The sequence below is a fragment of the Oreochromis aureus genome, linkage group 11, assembly GCF_013358895.1.
Source record: "Oreochromis aureus strain Israel breed Guangdong linkage group 11, ZZ_aureus, whole genome shotgun sequence".
Classification (NCBI taxonomy): domain Eukaryota; kingdom Metazoa; phylum Chordata; class Actinopteri; order Cichliformes; family Cichlidae; genus Oreochromis; species Oreochromis aureus.
Window position 1 is genome coordinate 18475914 of NC_052952.1, and position 20327 is coordinate 18496240.

At 41.5% G+C, this 20327-nt stretch overlaps 3 protein-coding genes across 8 annotated transcripts in view; all 3 read right to left on the reverse strand.

Moving 5' to 3' along the window:
* Nucleotides 1-7240, reverse strand: part of kif13a (kinesin family member 13A) — a 40193-nt gene extending 32953 nt beyond the window's left edge. For 2 of the 6 annotated variants that reach the window (XM_039619356.1, XM_031746240.2), the window contains exons 1-2: nucleotides 6845-7239; nucleotides 6528-6618 (exon numbers count right to left, since the gene is read on the reverse strand). In XM_039619356.1, coding sequence (XP_039475290.1) covers nucleotides 6528-6618; nucleotides 6845-6899 — 146 coding nt within the window. In that variant the 5' untranslated portion in view covers nucleotides 6900-7239. Of the gene's footprint in view, nucleotides 1-6527; nucleotides 6619-6844 lie in introns of all 6 variants that reach the window. The other 4 variants (XM_039619358.1, XM_039619357.1, XM_039619360.1 and 1 more) reach the window with 4 other exon arrangements.
* A 1852-nt stretch (nucleotides 7241-9092) lies between these two features.
* On the reverse strand, nucleotides 9093-11022 carry LOC116325364 (E3 ubiquitin-protein ligase NHLRC1). The gene has a single exon (XM_039620128.1). The coding sequence runs from the start codon at nucleotides 10871-10873 to the stop codon at nucleotides 9635-9637; it is 1239 nt and encodes a 412-aa protein (XP_039476062.1). The 5' UTR covers nucleotides 10874-11022; the 3' UTR covers nucleotides 9093-9634.
* Nucleotides 11023-11587: 565 nt separating this feature from the next.
* On the reverse strand, nucleotides 11588-20327 carry ptdss1a (phosphatidylserine synthase 1a). The gene is made up of 13 exons (XM_031746244.2): nucleotides 19899-20327; nucleotides 19296-19387; nucleotides 18959-19003; nucleotides 18751-18875; nucleotides 18473-18631; nucleotides 18062-18213; nucleotides 17709-17850; nucleotides 15663-15775; nucleotides 15481-15546; nucleotides 14955-15054; nucleotides 14716-14784; nucleotides 13347-13413; nucleotides 11588-13141 (listed from the first exon to the last, which is right to left on the reverse strand). The coding sequence occupies exons 1-13, from the start codon at nucleotides 20078-20080 to the stop codon at nucleotides 13047-13049; spliced, it is 1407 nt and encodes a 468-aa protein (XP_031602104.1). The 5' UTR covers nucleotides 20081-20327; the 3' UTR covers nucleotides 11588-13046.

Here is a 20327-nt window from a genome sequence, read left to right on the forward strand (position 1 = left end):
CTTTACCAGGACCGCAACTCAAATTCTCTACTGCAAATGAAAGCCTTGCATTTAAAAACCTTCCTAAGAAAAGCATAGAATTATCAGCTATGTGCACATTAATAATTTGTCATGTATGTGAAAGCAGCTTTTTGCTGTTTTAGCAGCTGAGGTGAAGCGACTATTACAGTTTGACACTGTAGTGCACTGGTCCCCACAGCATAAAGATTATTAGGTATAGACTGAAAAACTGGATCCCCCCTTTTGCCTTCAGAGCTGCATTAATTCTGCTGGAAACATTCCTCAGAGATTTTGGTCCATATTGACATGACAGCATCTCACAGATTTGTCAGCTGCACATTCACAATGCAAATCTTGGTTCCACCAGATCACAAAGGTGCTGTATTGGACTGAGATCTGGTGACTGTGGAAACAACTTGAATAGAGTGAATTGTCATGTTCAAGAAACTAATCTGGCATTAACAAGGCATTTTCACTCAGAGAGCTTCCTTTCTTTTGGACCACTCTCTAAACCCTAGAGATGGTTGTGTGGGAAAATCCCACTAGGGCAACAGTTTCTGAAATACTCAGACCAGTCTGTCTAGCACTGGCAGCGATGCCATATTCAATGTCACTAAGTTCCCATCCTTCACCATTTTGATGCCCAGTTTGAACTTCAGCATGTCGTCTTGACCGTATGACCCTAAATGCACCGAGTTTCTGCTGTCTGATTGGCTGATTACATGAGGCTTTTTTGTGAAATACTCAGTGTTACTTAAGTATGCACATTTAAATTACGCCATTAGAGCTCTAAGGCCAAAAAAGTGGCAACAATTCTGGTAATGTAAACTGCAAATTGATCAGTAACACCTGCACACTGCTTTCTAATGCAGTGATATTGACATGTAGTGAAAAATTAAAATACTGATTGCACTAAATTAGCGTCCACTACTGGTCATGGCAAAATGATCATTTTTTAAAAAGCCTAAAACAAAGGAGTCCTTCCATCATTGTTCTAAAAGCTAAAATTAGTCTGAAAATATTTGGAATGAGCGGCTGGAGAATATCATATCACTCATGAAGTCATCAACATAACTTCAGGACTTTTTCTGTATCTTGAAACTGCCGTTGCTAAGTGACGGTGGTAAACATGGAGGGCGAGTCAGCCTCATGAGTCAAAGTTGGAGTATGAAAGGCGAATTTACGATCTCCAAAAACAACCCTTAATGAAGAGCACTGTCACCAGCAGCACACGTGATGCTCATACCAACTGCTGTGTGGTACCTCGAGGTTTCCATAACAAATGTTAACAGCAACATATGATGCAGGCAGTGTCTAATTTGATCCTCTCTGGCATTTCTGACAACAATGTGACGAGGCGGGTCAGGCTACGTGTGTGTATGCTAAAACACAGACCACATCTACTCTTAAGTCCAGTAAGTTCCAAACAAGCCAGAAAAGAAGTGCAATGCATCAATTTGTTCGGTACAGTACTGAGCAAATGAAGAGCAAATGAAGTGACACATTTACTACCGGGACACACCTCTCGTGAACCCCATCTGCCTGCTGGACGTCACTTAGCTGAATAGATCTGGCATATGGCAGCCGAGGATTATAACAAAAGCCAGAGTGAGAATGTTTATGAAGTACAAATCACATCATTAATGTCATTAATTGCAGGCAGAAATGTAATTTTAACAGAGTTATGGGCTTGAATGGCTCCACTTCCACAGAACGAGACCAAAAGCGAGTCCACAATAAAAAACTACCTCATTATGAAAGCAAACAGAATATAACAAGCGGACTCAAAAACTTCAAAAAGGCCTCATCTCAGAGAATCATGCCAGGAACAAAAACCAGAATAATTATAGAAGAAAAAGTGTTTGAGAGTGAATTTTCACAAATACTGCCTGTAGAATTAGAGGCCACATGTGAGATTAATGAGGCACAGGCCTGACAAAGAGGGAAGGCACCATCTTTTCTCAATTCCGGATCAAGATGTAAACAATGTCCCACCCTCTAAACAAACAGGGAACAGTCCTCAAGGGAATGTAATTGTTATACCAGCGTGCTCCTAGCACTTTCTCCTAATAGCAAAGAAAGCAGCCTTAAAGTGAAAATCTGTGCTGATAGTGTGCAACTAACTGTGAGAACAAGATTTTAGTGTTGATTATTGGCACATGAGAAGCATCAGTGAAAAAACAAAGAGAGCATTCCTGAGGTCGGCCAGTGGACAAAGCAGCATTGTCATTTAGTAAAGGCTTGTTTTGGAAAGCTGGATGACACTTGGTGATGTGCAACGAAGAGAAAATGTGACCAAGGCTCTAAAAAACAGTGCACTGTCACGTCTACTCGACACATTAGTGCAGAAAGCCCAGTGTCTTTATTAGCTGTTTTAGCTAGGGTTAGCAAACAAAGTTCTTGGATGCTAAAAAGCATTAGTAAAAATAGGATGATTGCATTTAAAGGAGACAGTTGAGATTCTGGAAATGTTTGATGAGATTTTGATGAAAAGACTGCTATTAAACTTCACGTCTGTATGGTAAATAAAAAAAATATCAGCCTAGCTTAACATGAAGGCTAAAAGCAGCTAGCTAACGATACATAAAGGTAAAGTAGTTTTTAAATATATTATATTTTGTTAATTACTGTGTACAGTTTCTAATACAGGGTGTGATATGCTGGGAGGATGGAGAGGAATCCCTTACCTACTACATAGACTGGTTTTTGTTTTGTGTTTTATCTAAATAAAAATGTACTTCCCCCTCTGATTTTTAGCACTGCATCTTGAAACAGTCTATAAGGCAAACAACAATGAAATCAGAAACTGACTTTCACTTTCAGCACTCCTGATCGGAGATGACGCAGCAAACATGGAGATGATCTGATCCCATTCTGTTTCAGCTTTTTATTCTTCTACCTTCACACCAATGCTGCTTCAACATGTAAACTGCAGCTAACTAAATAACAGGGAAATGAAACTGATTCAGAGTTGAATCTGAGGCCCATCAGGCGGCAAAACACATTACAGAGTATTTCATTATATTAACAAGAATTACATTTAATCCAGTTAAATTATTTATATGGAAGTATTACAGGTGCTGGTTGATTTTGTTTTTAATTATTATTAATTGCAAAGACAGTGAGGGTTGCATAAATCTTCTCAGAACAACATTTTAAAGTTGAGTTCCTTATTTCAAAAAAATGAACATTTAAGAAAAATAGAGAAATGAGGACATTCGGGCCAAACTACTCATCTTTCTGAACATATTTAAAAGAATGTATTTGTTCATGAAATTTCAGAAGAAGCAGCGGGTGTTTTAACCGAAGCTGCACTCCACACCGCACAGATTACATATCCAAGTAAGCAAGATAACACTAGTAAGTGCAGATAAACCCAATTGAGCTCTTGTGACCATCGGAGATAAGAAGAGATTAGACGTGAAATTACAAGCTTGGGGACAGACATTATCAGATAAAGACATGCTTCCACTAATCATCTTGAAATGCAGGACTGCAGAGCTACAGTGACATGGGGGATGAGAAGCCCCAAAAAGTTGCATATTCGACAGGACAAAGACAAATGCCTTCTGAAAAAAAATGACCTCATGGAAGAAGACAAAAGGCAGCACCTCCATGTGACATAAAACAGACTCCATTGCGTCTGTCTAAAAAGTTAGTTGTGCTTAGCTTTTTGTCTTTTCCAATAACTGTGCATCTGAACAAGACAAGCAAGAGATTTACATAAAGCAGATTTTCCAACACAACATGACCTTGTATTGAGTTGTTGCACGTTGACGGACATGCTGGGACTTGATAGATGTAATATGGCTCTATTGTGTGACTGGAAGGGAGTTTTTTTGGTCATATTGCTCAGGCACTCATCCCCTGTGCAGACAGCAGCCTCAGGTATTTCTCTGCCTGTCCACCCCCACCCTGATTGTGACAGACTGTCACACGAAAACTAAACCTTTCCCAGATTCCTGTTTCAAATATGCCATTTGTGCCAGCTTAGCAAGCAGACGAAAGACGAACCTTAGGAAATTTAACCTCTAGCCCTGAAGTCATAGCCCACGTTTCATTTGCAAACCACTGAGCTTACTCTTCATTTCTCAGGGAAACAGGAGAGTGGGGTGGGAGTCACGAGTGTAGCCATAACGTTCTGTGGTGGAGAGGCTTCAAACGAAATCCTTTCTTTAAATTCTTTACATGAGTCACGTTTTTAGAGGTGTTGTCCAACCTGACAAACTCATTCACTCGATTCCTCCTCCCAAAAAGACATCATTTCTGTATTTCATCAGACTGAAGCAATATTTAAAAATTTTAGGCACTGAGCAAAACCGCTGAGGCAAAAAGAGTCTCACTGAGATCCAGATGTTTTCATCTTTTTCCATTTATAAATCCTGAATTTCAAAATATACAGCCAAAGAAATAAACAAAATACCTATTAAATTAAGACGTGTCTACATTAAAAATATCTGTTACTGCTTATCCCTTTCTAGGGCTGTGCCTCATCGTTCCCACGAGAGAGAAAAAGTTCCCAGGATCTTGGTCCTACAGCCATATTTGGTATGCTAATACCCACTCAATCTGACACATTCCCAACACACAGGAACAGGTGTCTTCAAAACAAGGCAAAGTCTTAGCGATCAGGGTATCCTCTTTTGTGGCTCCACAAGCAGCAAAAGGGGAAAATTATATGGTTTGGGAAAACCGTGGCAGCCTAAGCACAGAGACCCAAAACACACACACAGCACTGGTACTGAAATGTTAACAAGTAATTATATGCCTGGACTGCACTATAGAATAGCGATGAGACATAATAAAACCAAAGCGAGTCAGAGCATCGAAGGTCGTGGCTGATGTGCAGCTAGACAACAAACCCTCTCAGGATCTAATAAGGTGAATCCAGGGGAAGCTGAAAATATTTAACTGAGCATCCATGAAAGGAATCTCTGTATGACTGATACAGCATCTAAATCAGATATGGAAACTCACGCTGGATGAAAATGTGAAATGTGTTTGTGTCTCACCCATCAACATGGCAACTGGGAGGAGTGGAAACATCCAGACTCGGAGACGAATATAATGCACGTATCTGCATCTCGGTTACTGTCGCTCCTCTGGCCGCTCGCTCACAGCAGCTTTTTGTTCAGCTCTCCCGTTCCACATGTGTTAGCTGTGAGCGGGATTTGTTTAACTGTCTGGAAAGCAGCCATTGTATGGTAATTTCTGTTGTGATAATTGCCTTAAGTACAGGTTAATGTGCGTGTACCCGAGCTGCTGGGCGAGTGAGCTTAACGCTGTTTAACGCTGACTGCGAGTTACTTGAAAACTTTAACAGGGCTGGGTGCAGGCCATGAGAAAAGCCTTGACTGGAGGCAGTTGCCTCCTATGACTTCATTTTCAGCAGTCACACTGTGGCTCGAAGACTTGTTTGTTCACTTTAACTAATCAGTAAGGACATTACACAAATTATAAATATGCTGTGTGTGGGTTGAGGGGGGCAACAAAGAACCTTGGATTGTGTTCAGACTGAGCATCCTTTTAGCTTTATTTGCGCCTGTTGGTAATCAGGTCAGCTGTCTAACCATGTGTGACAAGAGAGAAAGCAAACCAAGCGCAAAAAAAACAAAAAAACAGCAGAAAATCCTCCAGCCATGATGGGAGGAAATATTACATCTCTGACTATTGCTAACAGGCATGAAATTTACGAGCATACACTCATCGTTGGCCTATATTCCGTGTAGCTTCAGACTGGTCCTCAGTACAGTATGAAATCATGTCGGAACACAGCACAAAGTTTTAATGACCTTCAGAGTGCACGGAGAGTGTGAAATGTTAAAGGATGCTTAGCTTTCTTAGAAGCTTTTCTTTACTCTTAGATAAAGTCTGCAGCCCGTTGTGTCTTTAAAAACCATCAGTGTGATCCAACATGTCTTTGAACGCAACATGACAAATTACCTCTGACTTCGGAGATTTACAGTGGCACCCCGAGGCCAGATATTTATCTGCTCAGCCTTGTACATGTCTTCATATCAAAGAGGCTCAACCTCCTCTCGTGGCTTTGAAAACCCCAAATCAGCCATGCAAAATACCAAGGTAGTGTTATTATGCTGAGATGATTACTCTTGGAAAGTTCACATGAATTACATAACATGATATCATATTGCAAGCAGGTGGGTGACAGACACCATGTCCTCTGCTGCAGCAGCAGCAGCAGCGTTGCATTTGCACACATTTTATTTGACTAAATTCTCCTTGGAATTAAAGATAAAGGTTTGTCATGTGTATAAGTGCTCTTGCTTTAGTGTATTTTCAGACATTGCTGCAGGAGGTCACTGTGTGTACAGTTATTTGCTCATTTTGAATGCTTTTGTTACCATATTACAACCAGGGTGGGTTACAGACATTTCCAAAACACCCATGAGTACAGCAAAATCTTAAGGCGCCCTAACGCAAAAGATGGCCACTGCACAATAGTTCTGTAAATAACTTAGTGCACAAATATTCATTTAAACTCTTGACAGTATGTGAGTTTTGTTTACCTGTTCTCTCCTTTTGCATTGGAGGGCGGTGGGTGCAGAACAGTTTGGTTGTCCTCCATGTCCACGACACATTTTGTATTCAGTTCAATTTCTGCAGAGAAAAGTTTGTTTGGAAAGTGAAGCAGAATGCGGGGGTGTGAAGAATAAAATCGGAGTTACTTTGGCCTTCGTTAAACTATTCTCAAGTCTGACTTCAGGCTCACAACTCAAACTGAAAGCAGCAATGGCGAAGAAACCAAAAGTTTATGGTAATGTGGCACGAAGCCAAGGAGACAGAAAAGGAGTCTGCAAGCAGAAATCGTCGTTATAACACTTACCCCTGCGGTTCATGGGCCGAACTCTCACTGCAACTTTTACCTTTGTATCCGACATTTTCGTCCACTTTTCACTCCCACCCTGTCTATTCGCCCAGCTATCAACGCAGAGTCTCCGACAAGAAAGCCCGGCTTTTTGCCAGAAAAAAGGGCAAAAGAATCTAGCTAAACAATCCCAAAAGAGTCCAATCCTCGATGAGAAGTGATGGGAAAGCGTTCATTTTTGTCTCAGTATCCATCCGGGTTCGCTTCTTGTGCAAATCCAGCACTCAGCTCCAGCCCCAGACAGCATCCCCACCGCCATCTTCCACTGGGAGCACGACTGCTATCCTCTGGCAGACTGGAGAGGCTGTGCCAAAGAGGGGGAAAGGATTTACGCACCCCGCCGGCGCATCGGCGCATTGGGGGAAACCAATGAACGAGAAATGTGAGCGTGTGTGACAAGTTAGTTCACATGCATCAGTGAGCATTGAGAGGCAGTGCGGAGCTAGGAGTCAGCTTTAAACAGTTGTTATTATCACATATGATTTTTGACTATGACTTATTGGCGCTTAGTTCTCTCACACACACACATACACACTGAATTGTTTAATTATTTGCATTTTTGGTAAGCAAGAAAAGGGGTTAAAAATTTTACAGTTTATATAACTTTATTATAATATTTAGCAGAATCATTTTTTGACCCACCACCTCACTTCTGTTGACGTAAAGCCTAAAAATAATGTCTGTTTTTCACTCTTATATCCCTAAGCTGCCAAATTTAACCCTTATAATAGCATTTATGTTGGACTTTTTTTTTTTTACATTTTTTTTAAGTTTAAGTTTTACCATTTGTCCATCACCTTAAAATTTTGCATTAAAAAGCTATTTTTTAATATATATTTGCGTAAATCTGTAAGTTGTGTTTTAACACATGTGATATAATCTAATTTAAAAAGTGTTCTGTTACCCAGGGGAAAAAGTAAACATATAATCTGTAGTAGGGATGCACCGATACCGATACTGGTATCGGGTATCGGGGCCGATACTGTAAAATGTGTGCGTACTCGTACTCGTAAAAGTTAACCGATACCATGAACCGATACTAATGTAGCCCGGATGGGAATTTGGGAGTGGATACTCATAATTCCCATGGACTTAAACACCACGGTAACATAAGGTGTTCACAGTTGATGTTATGTGATGTAACTCTACCCTGAATGTAATTTGCCCTGTAATATGTCACAAGGTAAATACAGGTAATTAGAGCAATCAAACTGTTATGTTAATCATAAAAGTATTATTTTATGGTATGTAACTCTGAAGGAGTTAAAATATTTTTCAGAGTTCTCATTTTCTGGAGGCCCGTGAAGGTAGCATAAAACGGGACCTGTGTATCTGCTGCAATGGAGGAGGAGAAGAGAGAACGGCATGGAGAGATGCACGAGGTTAGCTGAACCAAAGTGAGAGACTCGGCTAGTTTTACTGAGGTTAACCAGCACAAAAGAGTGTGTGACTAGAAAGCTGACCGTGTGAGAGGTTCACAACAGAGTGTGGGTGAAGTGACTTTTTGTTTCAATGGTCGCACCACCGTGCTGTGTTTCCAGCTACGATCGCCGAGGCTAAAGGCTAGCCCGGACTGCTTGGCTTCGCCAAGGAGGCGGCCGCTATGGACTGTCGGAGAGCTGGACAGTGACTCGCTAACGTGCTGTAGCAGAGACAGCATCGGGTCCGCAGGGAGTGGATTTAGTGTGGGACTGGTGAACGGCGATCTACCGGGCAACGGAACTGTAAGTCAGACTTTTGTGCTCTTACTGGGGAGAAGAGGATTTTTCTCCATCGTCCGGCGTGAGCAGCAAACAGGCCTGCAACAAGTGTGAGTGTGAGTGTGTGGGGCCCATGTGTGAATATTGTGTGTTTAGTGGATTTATATAACGTGTTTTGGAGTGTATATTAGTGAGTCACTTACCAAAAGGTGATAACATAAGTTGGGTTGTTTAATATAATTTGAAAGGGAATTATGTCATTTATACAGTGTATTTCATTTGGTTAAGGAATTGGAATATCATTTGAGTTTAAAAAAGGGATGTGTTGTACAGTATTTGTCTCTGCCCTTACGTTCAGTAAACGTTTCGTTTGGGTTAAAGAGTTGTCTGGGGTCGTTTCTTTACTACTGGTTAAGTTTAACTTGTGTGTGGTAGAAGTATCGGTTTTTGTACTCGGTATCGGCAAGTACTCAGATCCAAGTATCGGTATCGGATCGGTTTGAAAAAATTGGTATCGTTGCATCCCTAATCTGTAGTTGTGGCATATAACGTTTAAACTTGGTTACTTGTAATCCTACAACACCTTCATCTATGTATGTCCTCACTGTCTGCTGTTAGCAGCTGGACCTTTTTTTTCTCAGATAGTTTCATTTGGCCTCATTTTTCAAAAGCCTTGGATCAGTTCAGAGACTGAGAATCATCACATTGCTATATTACACCGTCATTAAATAATACAACATCATTTTCAACAACTGCTACAATATTAACACAATAACAGACATAATTTCATTCCTGACGTCCTGCTGAAAATGGTTTCACCATATACAACCTTTTTTTTTTCATTTTGACACTTTCAAAGTAACACAATGACATTTTACTCTCTATCTAAAGTAAAACTTGTATTTTCAAAACTAGTCACAGAAGGCAACTCAAACAAAAAAATGTAATACAACCTATCATCACTTCATCCTGTGCTAAGCTGCGTTTCACTTCACTTTATTTAATTCGTCTCACTTGAACAGCTACTTTGGGATTGTTCATACATAAACTATGTCACGGGTCCAGCATCAGATCTGGGAGAATAAATCTTCACTGTATGGTCGCCACTGTCCAGTGTGATGAGAAGGTTGTTCAGTAGCGCTAATCCAACGGGGCGAACAAGATGGTCTCCCACAAGAGGAGTAAGGACTGGGCCACTCTGGAGCTTCCCTAAGCTCCAAATCATCCCCTGGTCTGAGTCAATCACAATTAAATCTCCATCTCTGTCGAACGCCACACCTGAGAAGCTGAGCCTCACTGTGGACTGCAGGGTCAGGCTGAAAGTGTCTGTCTGGTAAAGGAGGTGGAACTCTTTTGTAAACACCCTGATCCTTCTGTGTTGGTGTCTCTCCGTTGGATTGGTGACATCAGATAGATGCTCCGTCACTGCAGTGTTCCCATTCACGCAACAGTAGGCCACCGCTTTAGGGCACTGAAGGTCTGAAATGGTTGTTTGATGCTCCAGAATGACGCCGTGACTATAGTCCACCCTCACCTTGGAGAGGGTGCCGGCCTCAACATCAGAGACCAGGATGTGTCCACAGCTGTCAGTGTCCACGGCCCAGGGCATCTGGAAGGAATCTTTGATTGTCAACACGTGATTCCCCCTGGACGTGAACACTTTTACAGCTTTATCACCCGCATCAGTCACAACCACATGACCAGCTGGGGTCACTGCCACGTCCACTGGGTAACAGATCTCCCCACTGGCTGCTCCTTTTTGCCCAAAGCTGTGCAGCTTCTTTCCCTGTAGATTGAACACTACCACTCTCTTCTCTCCATCATGGACCACAACTATTGTTCCTGAGGACCCCAAAACAGCTATTCCAGTTGGGTTGATAAGAGTCCCCCACCCACCAAATGCAGTACGCAGGAGAAGAGTTGTGCACGTCAGAGCTGTGGGAAAGATAAAACCAGCTTTTGCTCTACACGGAGGAGCAGACGGTGAAGGACTTTGAGACAACAGAAGATCCTTTAGGTCACTAAGAACCTGGCAGTGGGAGGTGCTGTCAACACTGCATAACTGTCGACAGAAAGGGCACTCCAGCTTCCTCAGGAGAGGGTGGGACAAAGCTGTGATGCATTCCAGACAGAGTACATGGCCACAGGAAAGGTTCTGTGGTCTGCGCTCCCTTTGCTGAGAGCTAAACGTCTCGAAGCAGACTTTGCACTCCAGTAGGTTGATCTGAATCTCTCTGATTATCCCCTCTGGACTGAGGCAGCCACGATGTTGGAGACTCTTGGCCATGACTGAAATATCCTGTTCTTTAAACCCTGTGGGATGGTTCAGTCAGCTGATGCAGGCAGCAGCAAATTCAGGAAACCAAAATAGAACACGTGCCAATTTACGTGGTGAAATAGAGAATCATGAAGAGAGGCATATGAAGCACAATTTTGTGTAAGCACTGGTGCCCTGGGCTTTTAGGCCTCAACTGTCACGTGGTATTTTGCACATAACTAAGGTTCTCTGCTGCCCTCCTTTGGAAAACAGTCACAGAACACAGAACCCAAATTGCAGATATCACAGAGTAAATTCAGTGACAAAAAAAGCCTGTATATTAAATACTTTTAAAAAAAGGAAAGAAAGAAATATGTTTGGCTAGAGTTCAGTGCACAATCTCTTGAATGTGCAACAGTGTGTCTGGAAGCTCTGCCACTACTCATGTTTAAGACTACATGATGTTTATTTCCGAAGGAACAGCAACCGTACCTTCAAATACATCTTGCTGTAGGTCAGCATGCGGCAGCTATTTCAGTCTGAGTTTCATGCTGTGCAGACGGAGTGAAATCTGATCTGTTATGGGCCGTGCTTGAATCAGCCAATCCAGCCCTCCTTTGCTGCAGCGGGACACTCCTCAGGGGTCAAACAATGTCATTTAAAATTTCTCTTGTTAAGTACGCAAACACAGAGGGGCTTCCTGCTAATAGGAATGTGACAGCAAGTAAAAATGACCAAACAAGATTAAGAGGAAATTAAAACACTTTTAATACGTTTCACAGTGGAAAAGAACAGCACAGGTCGTTTTCAGCAGAATTGTTTTTGGCAAATGACATCTAAATCCACAGACGAGGTCCTATTTAGTGTCTACTGTATGTAGCACGGGAGCCAGGTCTGTTCCAGAGAGGTCAGTGTCTGGATTGTCAAGGACTATGAGGGATAGTATATCTGTACTGAGATGATACTGACACATGAAATGGAAATATAACCTTCAAATAAAATACTCAAGGCCAGAAGAATCAAAGACACACAAAACAAGTCAGTCTTATTAGAAATTGAAAGAAGATAGGAATTAAAAAAACAAAACAAACATGCAAACAGGCACAAGGGGTGAATTAAAATGTTACCATGACAGTGAAAAAGGTGTACATAACAATACTGGCATCCTGCTGTGTGGTGTAATACAAAGACTCTTGTAACGGTTTCCTACTACAACACTTGATTTGATTGGAGTCAGCCATGCAAATGCAATATACGCAACAAGAAGGCCAAACCAGACACAGACAGAAAAACCTGACAATACATGCAGTAATTTGAATAATTACGTTCTCTTATTAGTTAAAACAAAAGAAAAGAAAAAAATTAGCAGCCACAGGAGGACAAGGAGAGTAAAATCACTCAAGGTCACAATGATTCACAAAATACTCGAACATTACATAATGTACAGTATTTTCAATAAACTTTCTGCAAAGTGCTTAAACTGTGTGCTTTGCTTCATTACAGGCCAAACGCAGACCAAAGCCGGTGATCCTACCACGCTAAAGCTGTCTGGTATTGAACTCCTGCCCACGTTCAAGTTAAAAAACGTAAAATAGTGAACATCTATGATGTAAATAGATAATCAGTGACAGACATTTATATAAAAAGGCTTTAGCTTCTTTTGTGCTATAAACATAGATGCTCCACTAAGTGATAAATTCTACATAATGGCTTTTAACATTGAAATGGGTTTGATACCAGAGTTGGTATAAACCAGTCAATTGTACATTAGCCTTCAATGATACTGTTTCATAGGATAACTGTGAATTATAGCTCACTAGCTACAATGATCATGCAATTATATTTAGAAATGGCAGTTTTTGTTGCCACACCTTTCTCTCACACACTCGCACAAAATAAAATTCTCCCACTCTTTCGTCCAAAAAGCAAACACAAAAAAAAAGTGATCAGTGGTTTAGGAGCTTTTATGACTACAGCACACACCAACGTGTGTATCTCTGTAGAATGAGCCACTGTGCACTCCTAATAACACTGCATGGACCTGTTTTTCCACTTCTGCTGTCTGCACTCCATCTACTGTAGGTGGGTGGCTTTCTAGGCTTCGGTCACATCAGGAAGCGGTCGTAGCTTTACCCTCTTCTCCATCTGTAATCTTTCACACTTCGGGTTGCAGGAGTTACCCAACAGCCTCCGCCTCCAACTCCTACTGGCTGTCGAGGCCGTTGATGGATTTGGTCTTTCCTGAGTCCTTCTTTCTCTGTCTGGCTTTAGGGCTGTCGCCGTCTACATCAGTTTCTCCTGAAACATGAAGATCACTTATTTCAAATGAACCCATAAAGAGACGTAACTGCACTGTGTTTTTTCTCATACATGTGTGAGTATGCATGAGTAAAGCACTATAATAAACACTAGAGGTCACCCCTTTACAAGACAGCAACTGAATAGTGGTGTGCATTTTTTTTAAATGTGGCGTGCTGGGTGAATTACAGTGAAGTCAGTGTACCTTTAAATCCCTCAGACACATGGTCAGCAAACTCTGCGAAATTACTGTCTTCACATTCTGAGAGGCTCTGAGGGGAGAAAAGGTTTAAGACACATGACACACACACATACCTGCAACTGAACAGGGACCATACTGTACATGCATCACGGCTAACTGACCCCGTACAGCTTTCTCTGTAAACAAGCCAATAACAACCCCTACAAGGAAAACCTTGAATGTAAAAATTTACTAATGATCTTTGAGAGTAGATGATTATTTAGCTACAGAGCATGGTTGGCTTCACCACAGAACATTTGGCCTTTTGCCATTCAGGCACAGATCTCAGTTTGTTGTAGCTTTATTTAGACGTAACAAGAGTTTACAGAAAGGCACTGAAGTGTGACACTGCTATAGAAATCACGCGATGGGATAATAATGTTAGCAGTAATGATGGCTTTATAATCCGGTTTTGGTTTAATCACTAGAGCAGTAGCTCTCAAACTGTGGGGCACAGGCAACCAGGTGTAAAAATATTAACCACCAAGCGTTGCCTGGCGCTGGTCTTTATCTGAGTAAAGTTCAACTTGAATCCTTTTTTATATTGTTAATGATTGTGGGTGTGGGGTATGGATTTTCTTGGCTTCTGAAGTGCGGGACGCCAACCAAACAGTGTGAACTGCCACAACGGCGCACCATGAGCTTGACCTCCAGGAACATTATCTCACAATTACCTTTTAAATAACTAACTAATCCGTTTTTTGTATTTGTTAGATAGGCTGAGAATAAAGAAACGAGTTGGGATTGATATTAACTCCAATTTGCTCATGTGTTAAGTGGTTTTATCGATATTCACCTTGTTTTTCCTAATTCCTATCATTCCTGTCCTCAACAGAAGGGAAAAACACTTCAGACTCCTGGCAACCAGAGGTCACTAAGGAAACTATATTTTCTGGTTCCGGTTGGCAAGTGGTTGCTAGTGGTCGCTGGGTGAAAATGGTCGTATACGGCGCTGCACCAATAGCCTCTTAACACTTACTAGCTACCAGCTGAGCAGGGATACTTTTACTCTGAAAGTGTGACACCTTCAAAGTAAAAGTTGTCCCATTTGAAATGTTTTGGTTGCAGTGGTAAGGCACAGCTTTCAGTTCGAAGAGGAATGTTCTCAGTTTCTGGTTGTATTGCACTTTAAGTTTCACTACTGCTCCGTGAATAGTTAGTCTGGGTACGTTTTTGGTGCAGGGACTACATTAGTTTCCAGAGGCTGCCAGGGGATTGTCGACTGGTCTGTAGGCCTGCGTGAGTGAGGCCTTAAATTCTTTGTAAATGGTTTAAGGTCCACAGTAGAGCAGTTAAATGGAAAAACTGATGAACGCTAAAGCAATAAACATACCTTTTCCCTTGGACCATATGTTTCTGCGTACCATACCATTCCATACAGGCACAGGAATGTAATGAAGGCCTAAAAACAGATTGAAGGCAACATAAACTGTAAAATGATTCATGGAAAATGTGTAAAAAATAACTTACACAATTATATTTTATTTGTATGTTAGAATATTCATATTAAACAATAAAGACATATGCATAGAAAAAATTACACATATTTCAGTGCACAATGGACTTTCTTACCAAACACAAAAGCCAGAGGATCACATAGAGGATCTGTGTTTTTGAGAACAAGTCCTGTCCAAACTTAATGCATGCCAAAGCCTCCAGAAAGGCTATTGCCCTGTGAATGAGAAGGAGGGGGCAAAACAAACATGTAGTTCAGTATTTTAACTCACTGGCAGCAAAAAGAAGAGAAATCCAAACCAAAAATACCATCCAAATCAAACATGTCAGTAGTTTTGGGCTTTTATCTGAGAGCACAGCTTGGGTCACTGACCTACACATTTGAACTTTTTTGGATAAAAATATTCCTGATGTAGGTCAGCTGTTTGACAGCTTAGTCCTTGAGTGAGGCAGTGAAATGCCTGCATGAATACAACTGTTCATAATCTCTGGTAGCTCAGGTAACATCTCCTCCTTGAGCTGCTGTCACTGCCCTGGGCTACGTGTACACAGCACTACGTTTTCATAGGAATACAAGATGTTCAGCAGGTCACTTTTAAGAATCTTGCTTATCATTAACAATCTTTAAAATCGGGTTACTTACCCAAATACCCAACACTGGGTCCCAACTCTCTTGCACTGTGTGTCTGTTAGGTACGCATAATACTGCCTAAAGGAAAAAACAAAGCAAATTTCAGCAAATTTCACTTGAAGTTCTAGTCTGTGTCTCATGTTTCCTTTTACCCGTCTGCCACATAATGAGGGTAAATGCATGAAATGATATACCTTACTGTTGGAGCTGTGATGATACCGATGAACAGGATTCGACACCAGCTAAGAGCATGGCTTGCAGGAAAGACGAAAATGTGCTTAAGGAAGAATGTGTTCAACTCAGTAAGCTGTGAGAAAAAGAAAGAACAGATGATAAAAAGGACTGTGGTAAAAAAACAAAAGCAAGTATAGGATTGTTTATAATTATTCAGACAGTAGGACATTTCTATTCATTTTAACATACTGAAACTTTAAACTTAAACTCACAAAACCCTTTTATATACTCTAACCGGATGCTTTGTTAGGTACACCTGTTCCACTGGTCCATAACACAAGCATTTAATCAACCACCCGCTGAAGTTAGATGGAACCTTAAAGCAGATGTGCTACTGCACACACCGGGTGACACTCCTAACAGCTAAGCATAGGAAACTGAGGCTACAATTTGCATGAGGTCATCAAACTTGCAAAACAGAAAGTTGGAAAACATAGCCATTTCTGAAGTGACATTACACTGTTTGACATGAAAGCATGGATCCAATCTCTCTTATATCAACAGCTCAGGTTGCTGGTGATGTAATGGTGTGGGGAATATTGACACAAGATAACTCACCATGTAGCACACCTCAGATAAACTTCACAAACTGGTTTGTTGAACATGAAAATGAGTTCACTCCTTCACTCAGTGTGTACCTGTGCCTCCACAGTCACCAGATCTCAATCCAAGAGAGCGCCTTTGGGATGTGGTTAATGTAAGATTCACATCATGAATGTGCAGCTGATGAATCTGCATCAACTGTGTGATGCAGTCATGTTGATATGGACCTAAATCTCAGGAATGTTTCAGCACCTTTTTGAATCTATACCATGAATGATTAAGACACATCTGAAGGCAAATGTGGTCTCAAGACAAAAAAATATATTAGCATGTACTACTAGTTATAAGCAGAACTGCATTACCCTTTTTAATATTAACACACTTTATTATAAAATATAATTTAAAGGAGGCAAAGGCAGCCAGGAAAACTTTTCCCATCATATTTTAGCATTTTTAAAATCAAGCAGATAATATGAGAAGGACTTGGCTGTGAATACAGAAATGTTGCTGATATATGGTAATTAAATCCACTGCAATTAGGCCTTTAGGCCTCTGCAGTCTGTCCAGTGTCATCAAACTACATTTACTCTCAGGAGGTTCACTTGTTGTTCAAGATGTGGGACAAGTAATAAAAACGCTGCACAGTCCCACATCAAAACAGGAATCTGGTCACGCTGGTTGGAGAATATTTATAACAACTGCACTGCTTACTCATTTCAGAAAAATGTAACATTTACAGAACTAATTTTGGGTTGAATTAAGGACACCATAAAAAATTCTCTCCCAATGCAAGTCACACTTGGATTAAGACTTTGGCAACAGTCACAGCAGTGCATTTAGAGGGCGCCTTTGTAAAAGCCCGCATTGGCAGATAATGAGGCGGAGGACCCACAGCAATGTTTTTTCACTCATTTAGCCAGGAGCCTGTGTGGTTGAATTTAGTGAAGCGCAGCTCAACTGTCACCATGTGGAGTACAGCTGTGCCATGCCCAAGCTCTTCAACTAATTCTAAAAGATTGCTAATTACTATTTAAGGCCTGAAGAGAGTTCTCAACTGACTGAGAGAGGGAAAGTGGAGGATGGTGCCGTTTCATCACCAAACACAAAAAGTGGAGGAACACCAGCCTTTAGCTTTCATCACCCTGGCAGCCTGTGGCTAGAAGATTTGGCAGCTATACTCGACCCTCCAGTGGAGAGCAATGAAGCTAACTAAAATTCTCCATCGTTTTCTCATTTTCATAAAATGCTCCCAAGTAGTTCAGCCCGTCTCATTCTCATGCGATAAGCTGTTAATATGCAGCCAGCAGGACACTTGAGCATTATGTGGGTACATGTGGGACAGGTTTTAGATTGCAGCCAATTAGATTAGCCAGGACTTAGAACGCAGAGCACACAGGATGATCTCTGACTAGTCAGCACTAAGTCACCATGACACGGCAAAAGCAGATTTCTCACGGACCCACCTGCCAAATGATCATGAACAGGTAGACGCCCGTCACTCGCTGCAGAGAAGACTTTGGGTCAAGCCAGCGTACATAGGTCCAGCTTGCAGGGGTGAACTGCAACACGGCTCGTTTGATCTTCCCTGTGGTGGTGTGGATGTCCCTGGTTGGGAAGCGTAGCAGGAGGGTTTCAAAGGCATGCAGATAGATTTTCAATAAGTATTATGTTAGTGTTAGCAGACAAAGTCACATGAAAGCAATACCATCACATGAATTTTTCAAACCAATCCTTTCAAAATACTTTCAAAACAACAATTTATGCATCTTATCTACAACGTAACTCGGTGCAAAAGTGGATCAAAGTATAGACATACTTAATACTGGCCCAGTGGTAGGTCCTCATCTCCAAAAAGCGACAGACAGTCATGCCAAGCCAGATTCCCCCTCCATTACACAGCAGAATATCGAGAATGACTTGGTCCCACCAGCATTCAGCAAAGTTAGGCAGCAGGTGCATGAAGAATAGCTATGGACACAGAGGAATAACATTTAACAGAATAGTGAACACACTACATGCATGTAGCCTGCAATATTTTGTAGGAATATGTAAAATTATACAGAATGGTCAAACCCCACAATTTTCCACAGGATAAACCACTGACATCACCAGCTTAGGTGACCTGAAAACTTCACCGTTATCAAGAGAAACAGAGAAAGAGAGGCCAGCAGGCAGAGAGAAAGTGACAGCTTGTGATGGCAACCTAATCTGCTGTGTGCGTCTCTACCTCAGTAAGTTCCCACGTAATACTGATGGTCCAGCACAGTCCATAACTTCGAATGAGAAGTGCCTTCATACCCCAGCCCCAGAAATGGCTGAATGCAAAAATGTCAAAATGGCTCAGGATTCTCTCCCAGGTGATGACATGGCAGTTCACAGCGTATTCCTGCAGGTAGAAGTGCATGCAGACTCATTAAAATGATTAATAATCCCTCGGATAGTGCCGCAAGTAGAGCATGTAAATCAACAGGAAAATGATTTTTGCTGCAAGCCTCCATCGCTCACCATTATGTCTGCCTCTCTTTTGGCATAGCGCAGGTTTGGATCCAGCCAATACATCAACTGCTTCACCTGCTGCCAGTTGAGGAAAATGATGAAAACCAGGAACAGGAAGTAGAGGACACTCAGACCTTGGCAGCAGAAGGACACAGTGTTAGTAGAGGAAAACCTAAGATCTGAATAAAGATAGTTTGTGTAAAAAAAAAAAACTCACCAAAGACTATTCGCCATATTGCTGGGTGTGGTCTGGTGAATGGACCTAAAGAAAGGTATATTAAGATGCTGCATGAAAGACATGTAGTAACAAAGTTCTCAGACAGAGTAGAAAAGGGCCATGTAGGTAGCAGTTCATTTTATTCCACTAATGGTAAGGTCCTTTCTGAAGTTCCTCTTTCTTTCTTGCTACGGATCTTCTTGTGAGAAGCAGGGTGTTATTTACAGTTCTATAAAACACAAGTGTGTGTGAAGCTCCTTCTAACCCACTGTAATTAAGGCCCTTTATGCAAACACACTTGACTGAGCTTTACAGAAATAATATTGTGCTGTCTTACCATTAGGAAATGCCAAAACACTGATGATAAGGAAGAAGGAGATGACCAGAATGAGCCCCACCCAAAGATTATTGTCAGGGTTTCCGTCATCTCTGCAGACAGGGAGGGGAAACAGAAAATTGAAATCTCAGTGACAGTTAACATAAGCAGTGATACTGAGGTTAAGTTAAAAGGCACATGGTTAACAAGTATGGTATGGTATACCAAGTATGGTTAACATCCTACTTAAAACTAAAGTGATGTGAATGCTCTTTAAATAGCTTTAAGCTTCTAAACAGATCCTATAAAGCAAACAAATACTTTAAATCTAACATTATGAGTCATGCCCTTGCTAGTTACACTGTTGTAGCTAATGCCAACACAGGAAACAGAGTCCCCTATATGGTGCCATTATATAACTAATGGATTATTACTATCTGAAGAGGTTAAAGTCTAATTACCTCACAGATTAAGAATGTGACCCAGTCCCAGGTACTGTAAGTGCGAAAAGCTAACGCTATAGTTAGCTAGCCTCCTACTGTACCTGGCGCTCTCTGAGCATCACTGCTCCTGCTAGCACAGCTAAGCTAACCCATTAGCGAGCGCTAGCTGTGAGCGACTCACCTTGTGAACGCGAAGTACATCAAACTGAGCACGGTGCATGTCAGCAGCGTTATCGTGTGCGGCTTGTAGAAAAAATCGATTGTGATATCTTCGACCTGCTGCTCGTTTATCATTCGGAAATGCATCCTGTAATTCACATCATTCTTGCTTAAGGTATGGGATCCGCTATACACGGCCGCCATAGCTGGTACAGAGGCAGGCAGGAGAGCAGCAGCAGCAACAGCAGCAGCTCCTCACAGCAGCGTGAGAAAGTGAGCCACCTCGACCAGTGACAAGCACCAGCAAAAACAAAAACACACCAGATACAGTGGAAATAGTTACATAACTAACGGGGCAGCGTGCAAAGCAAGCGGCAGAGTTAGAGAAGAGGGAAGACTGTTAAGAGTCAAACTGTTCACTTGTGATGTTGATTGGTTTACATGCTTGCTG

Bases quoted from the DNA above. Each gene is read 5' to 3' on its own strand.
- LOC116325364 (XM_039620128.1), bottom strand. From the start codon at position 10,873: ATGGCCAAGAGTCTCCAACATCGTGGCTGCCTCAGTCCAGAGGGGATA.
- ptdss1a (XM_031746244.2), bottom strand. From the start codon at position 20,080: ATGGCGGCCGTGTATAGCGGATCCCATACCTTAAGCAAGAATGATGTG. The intron at 18,632-18,750 runs GTGAGCGATGGA...TTCTACCTGCAG, and splicing joins AAAGAGAGGCAGACATAATG to GAATACGCTGTGAACTGCCA. The intron at 15,055-15,480 runs GTAAGTAACCCG...TCTCATTCACAG, and splicing joins ACCCAGTGTTGGGTATTTGG to GGCAATAGCCTTTCTGGAGG.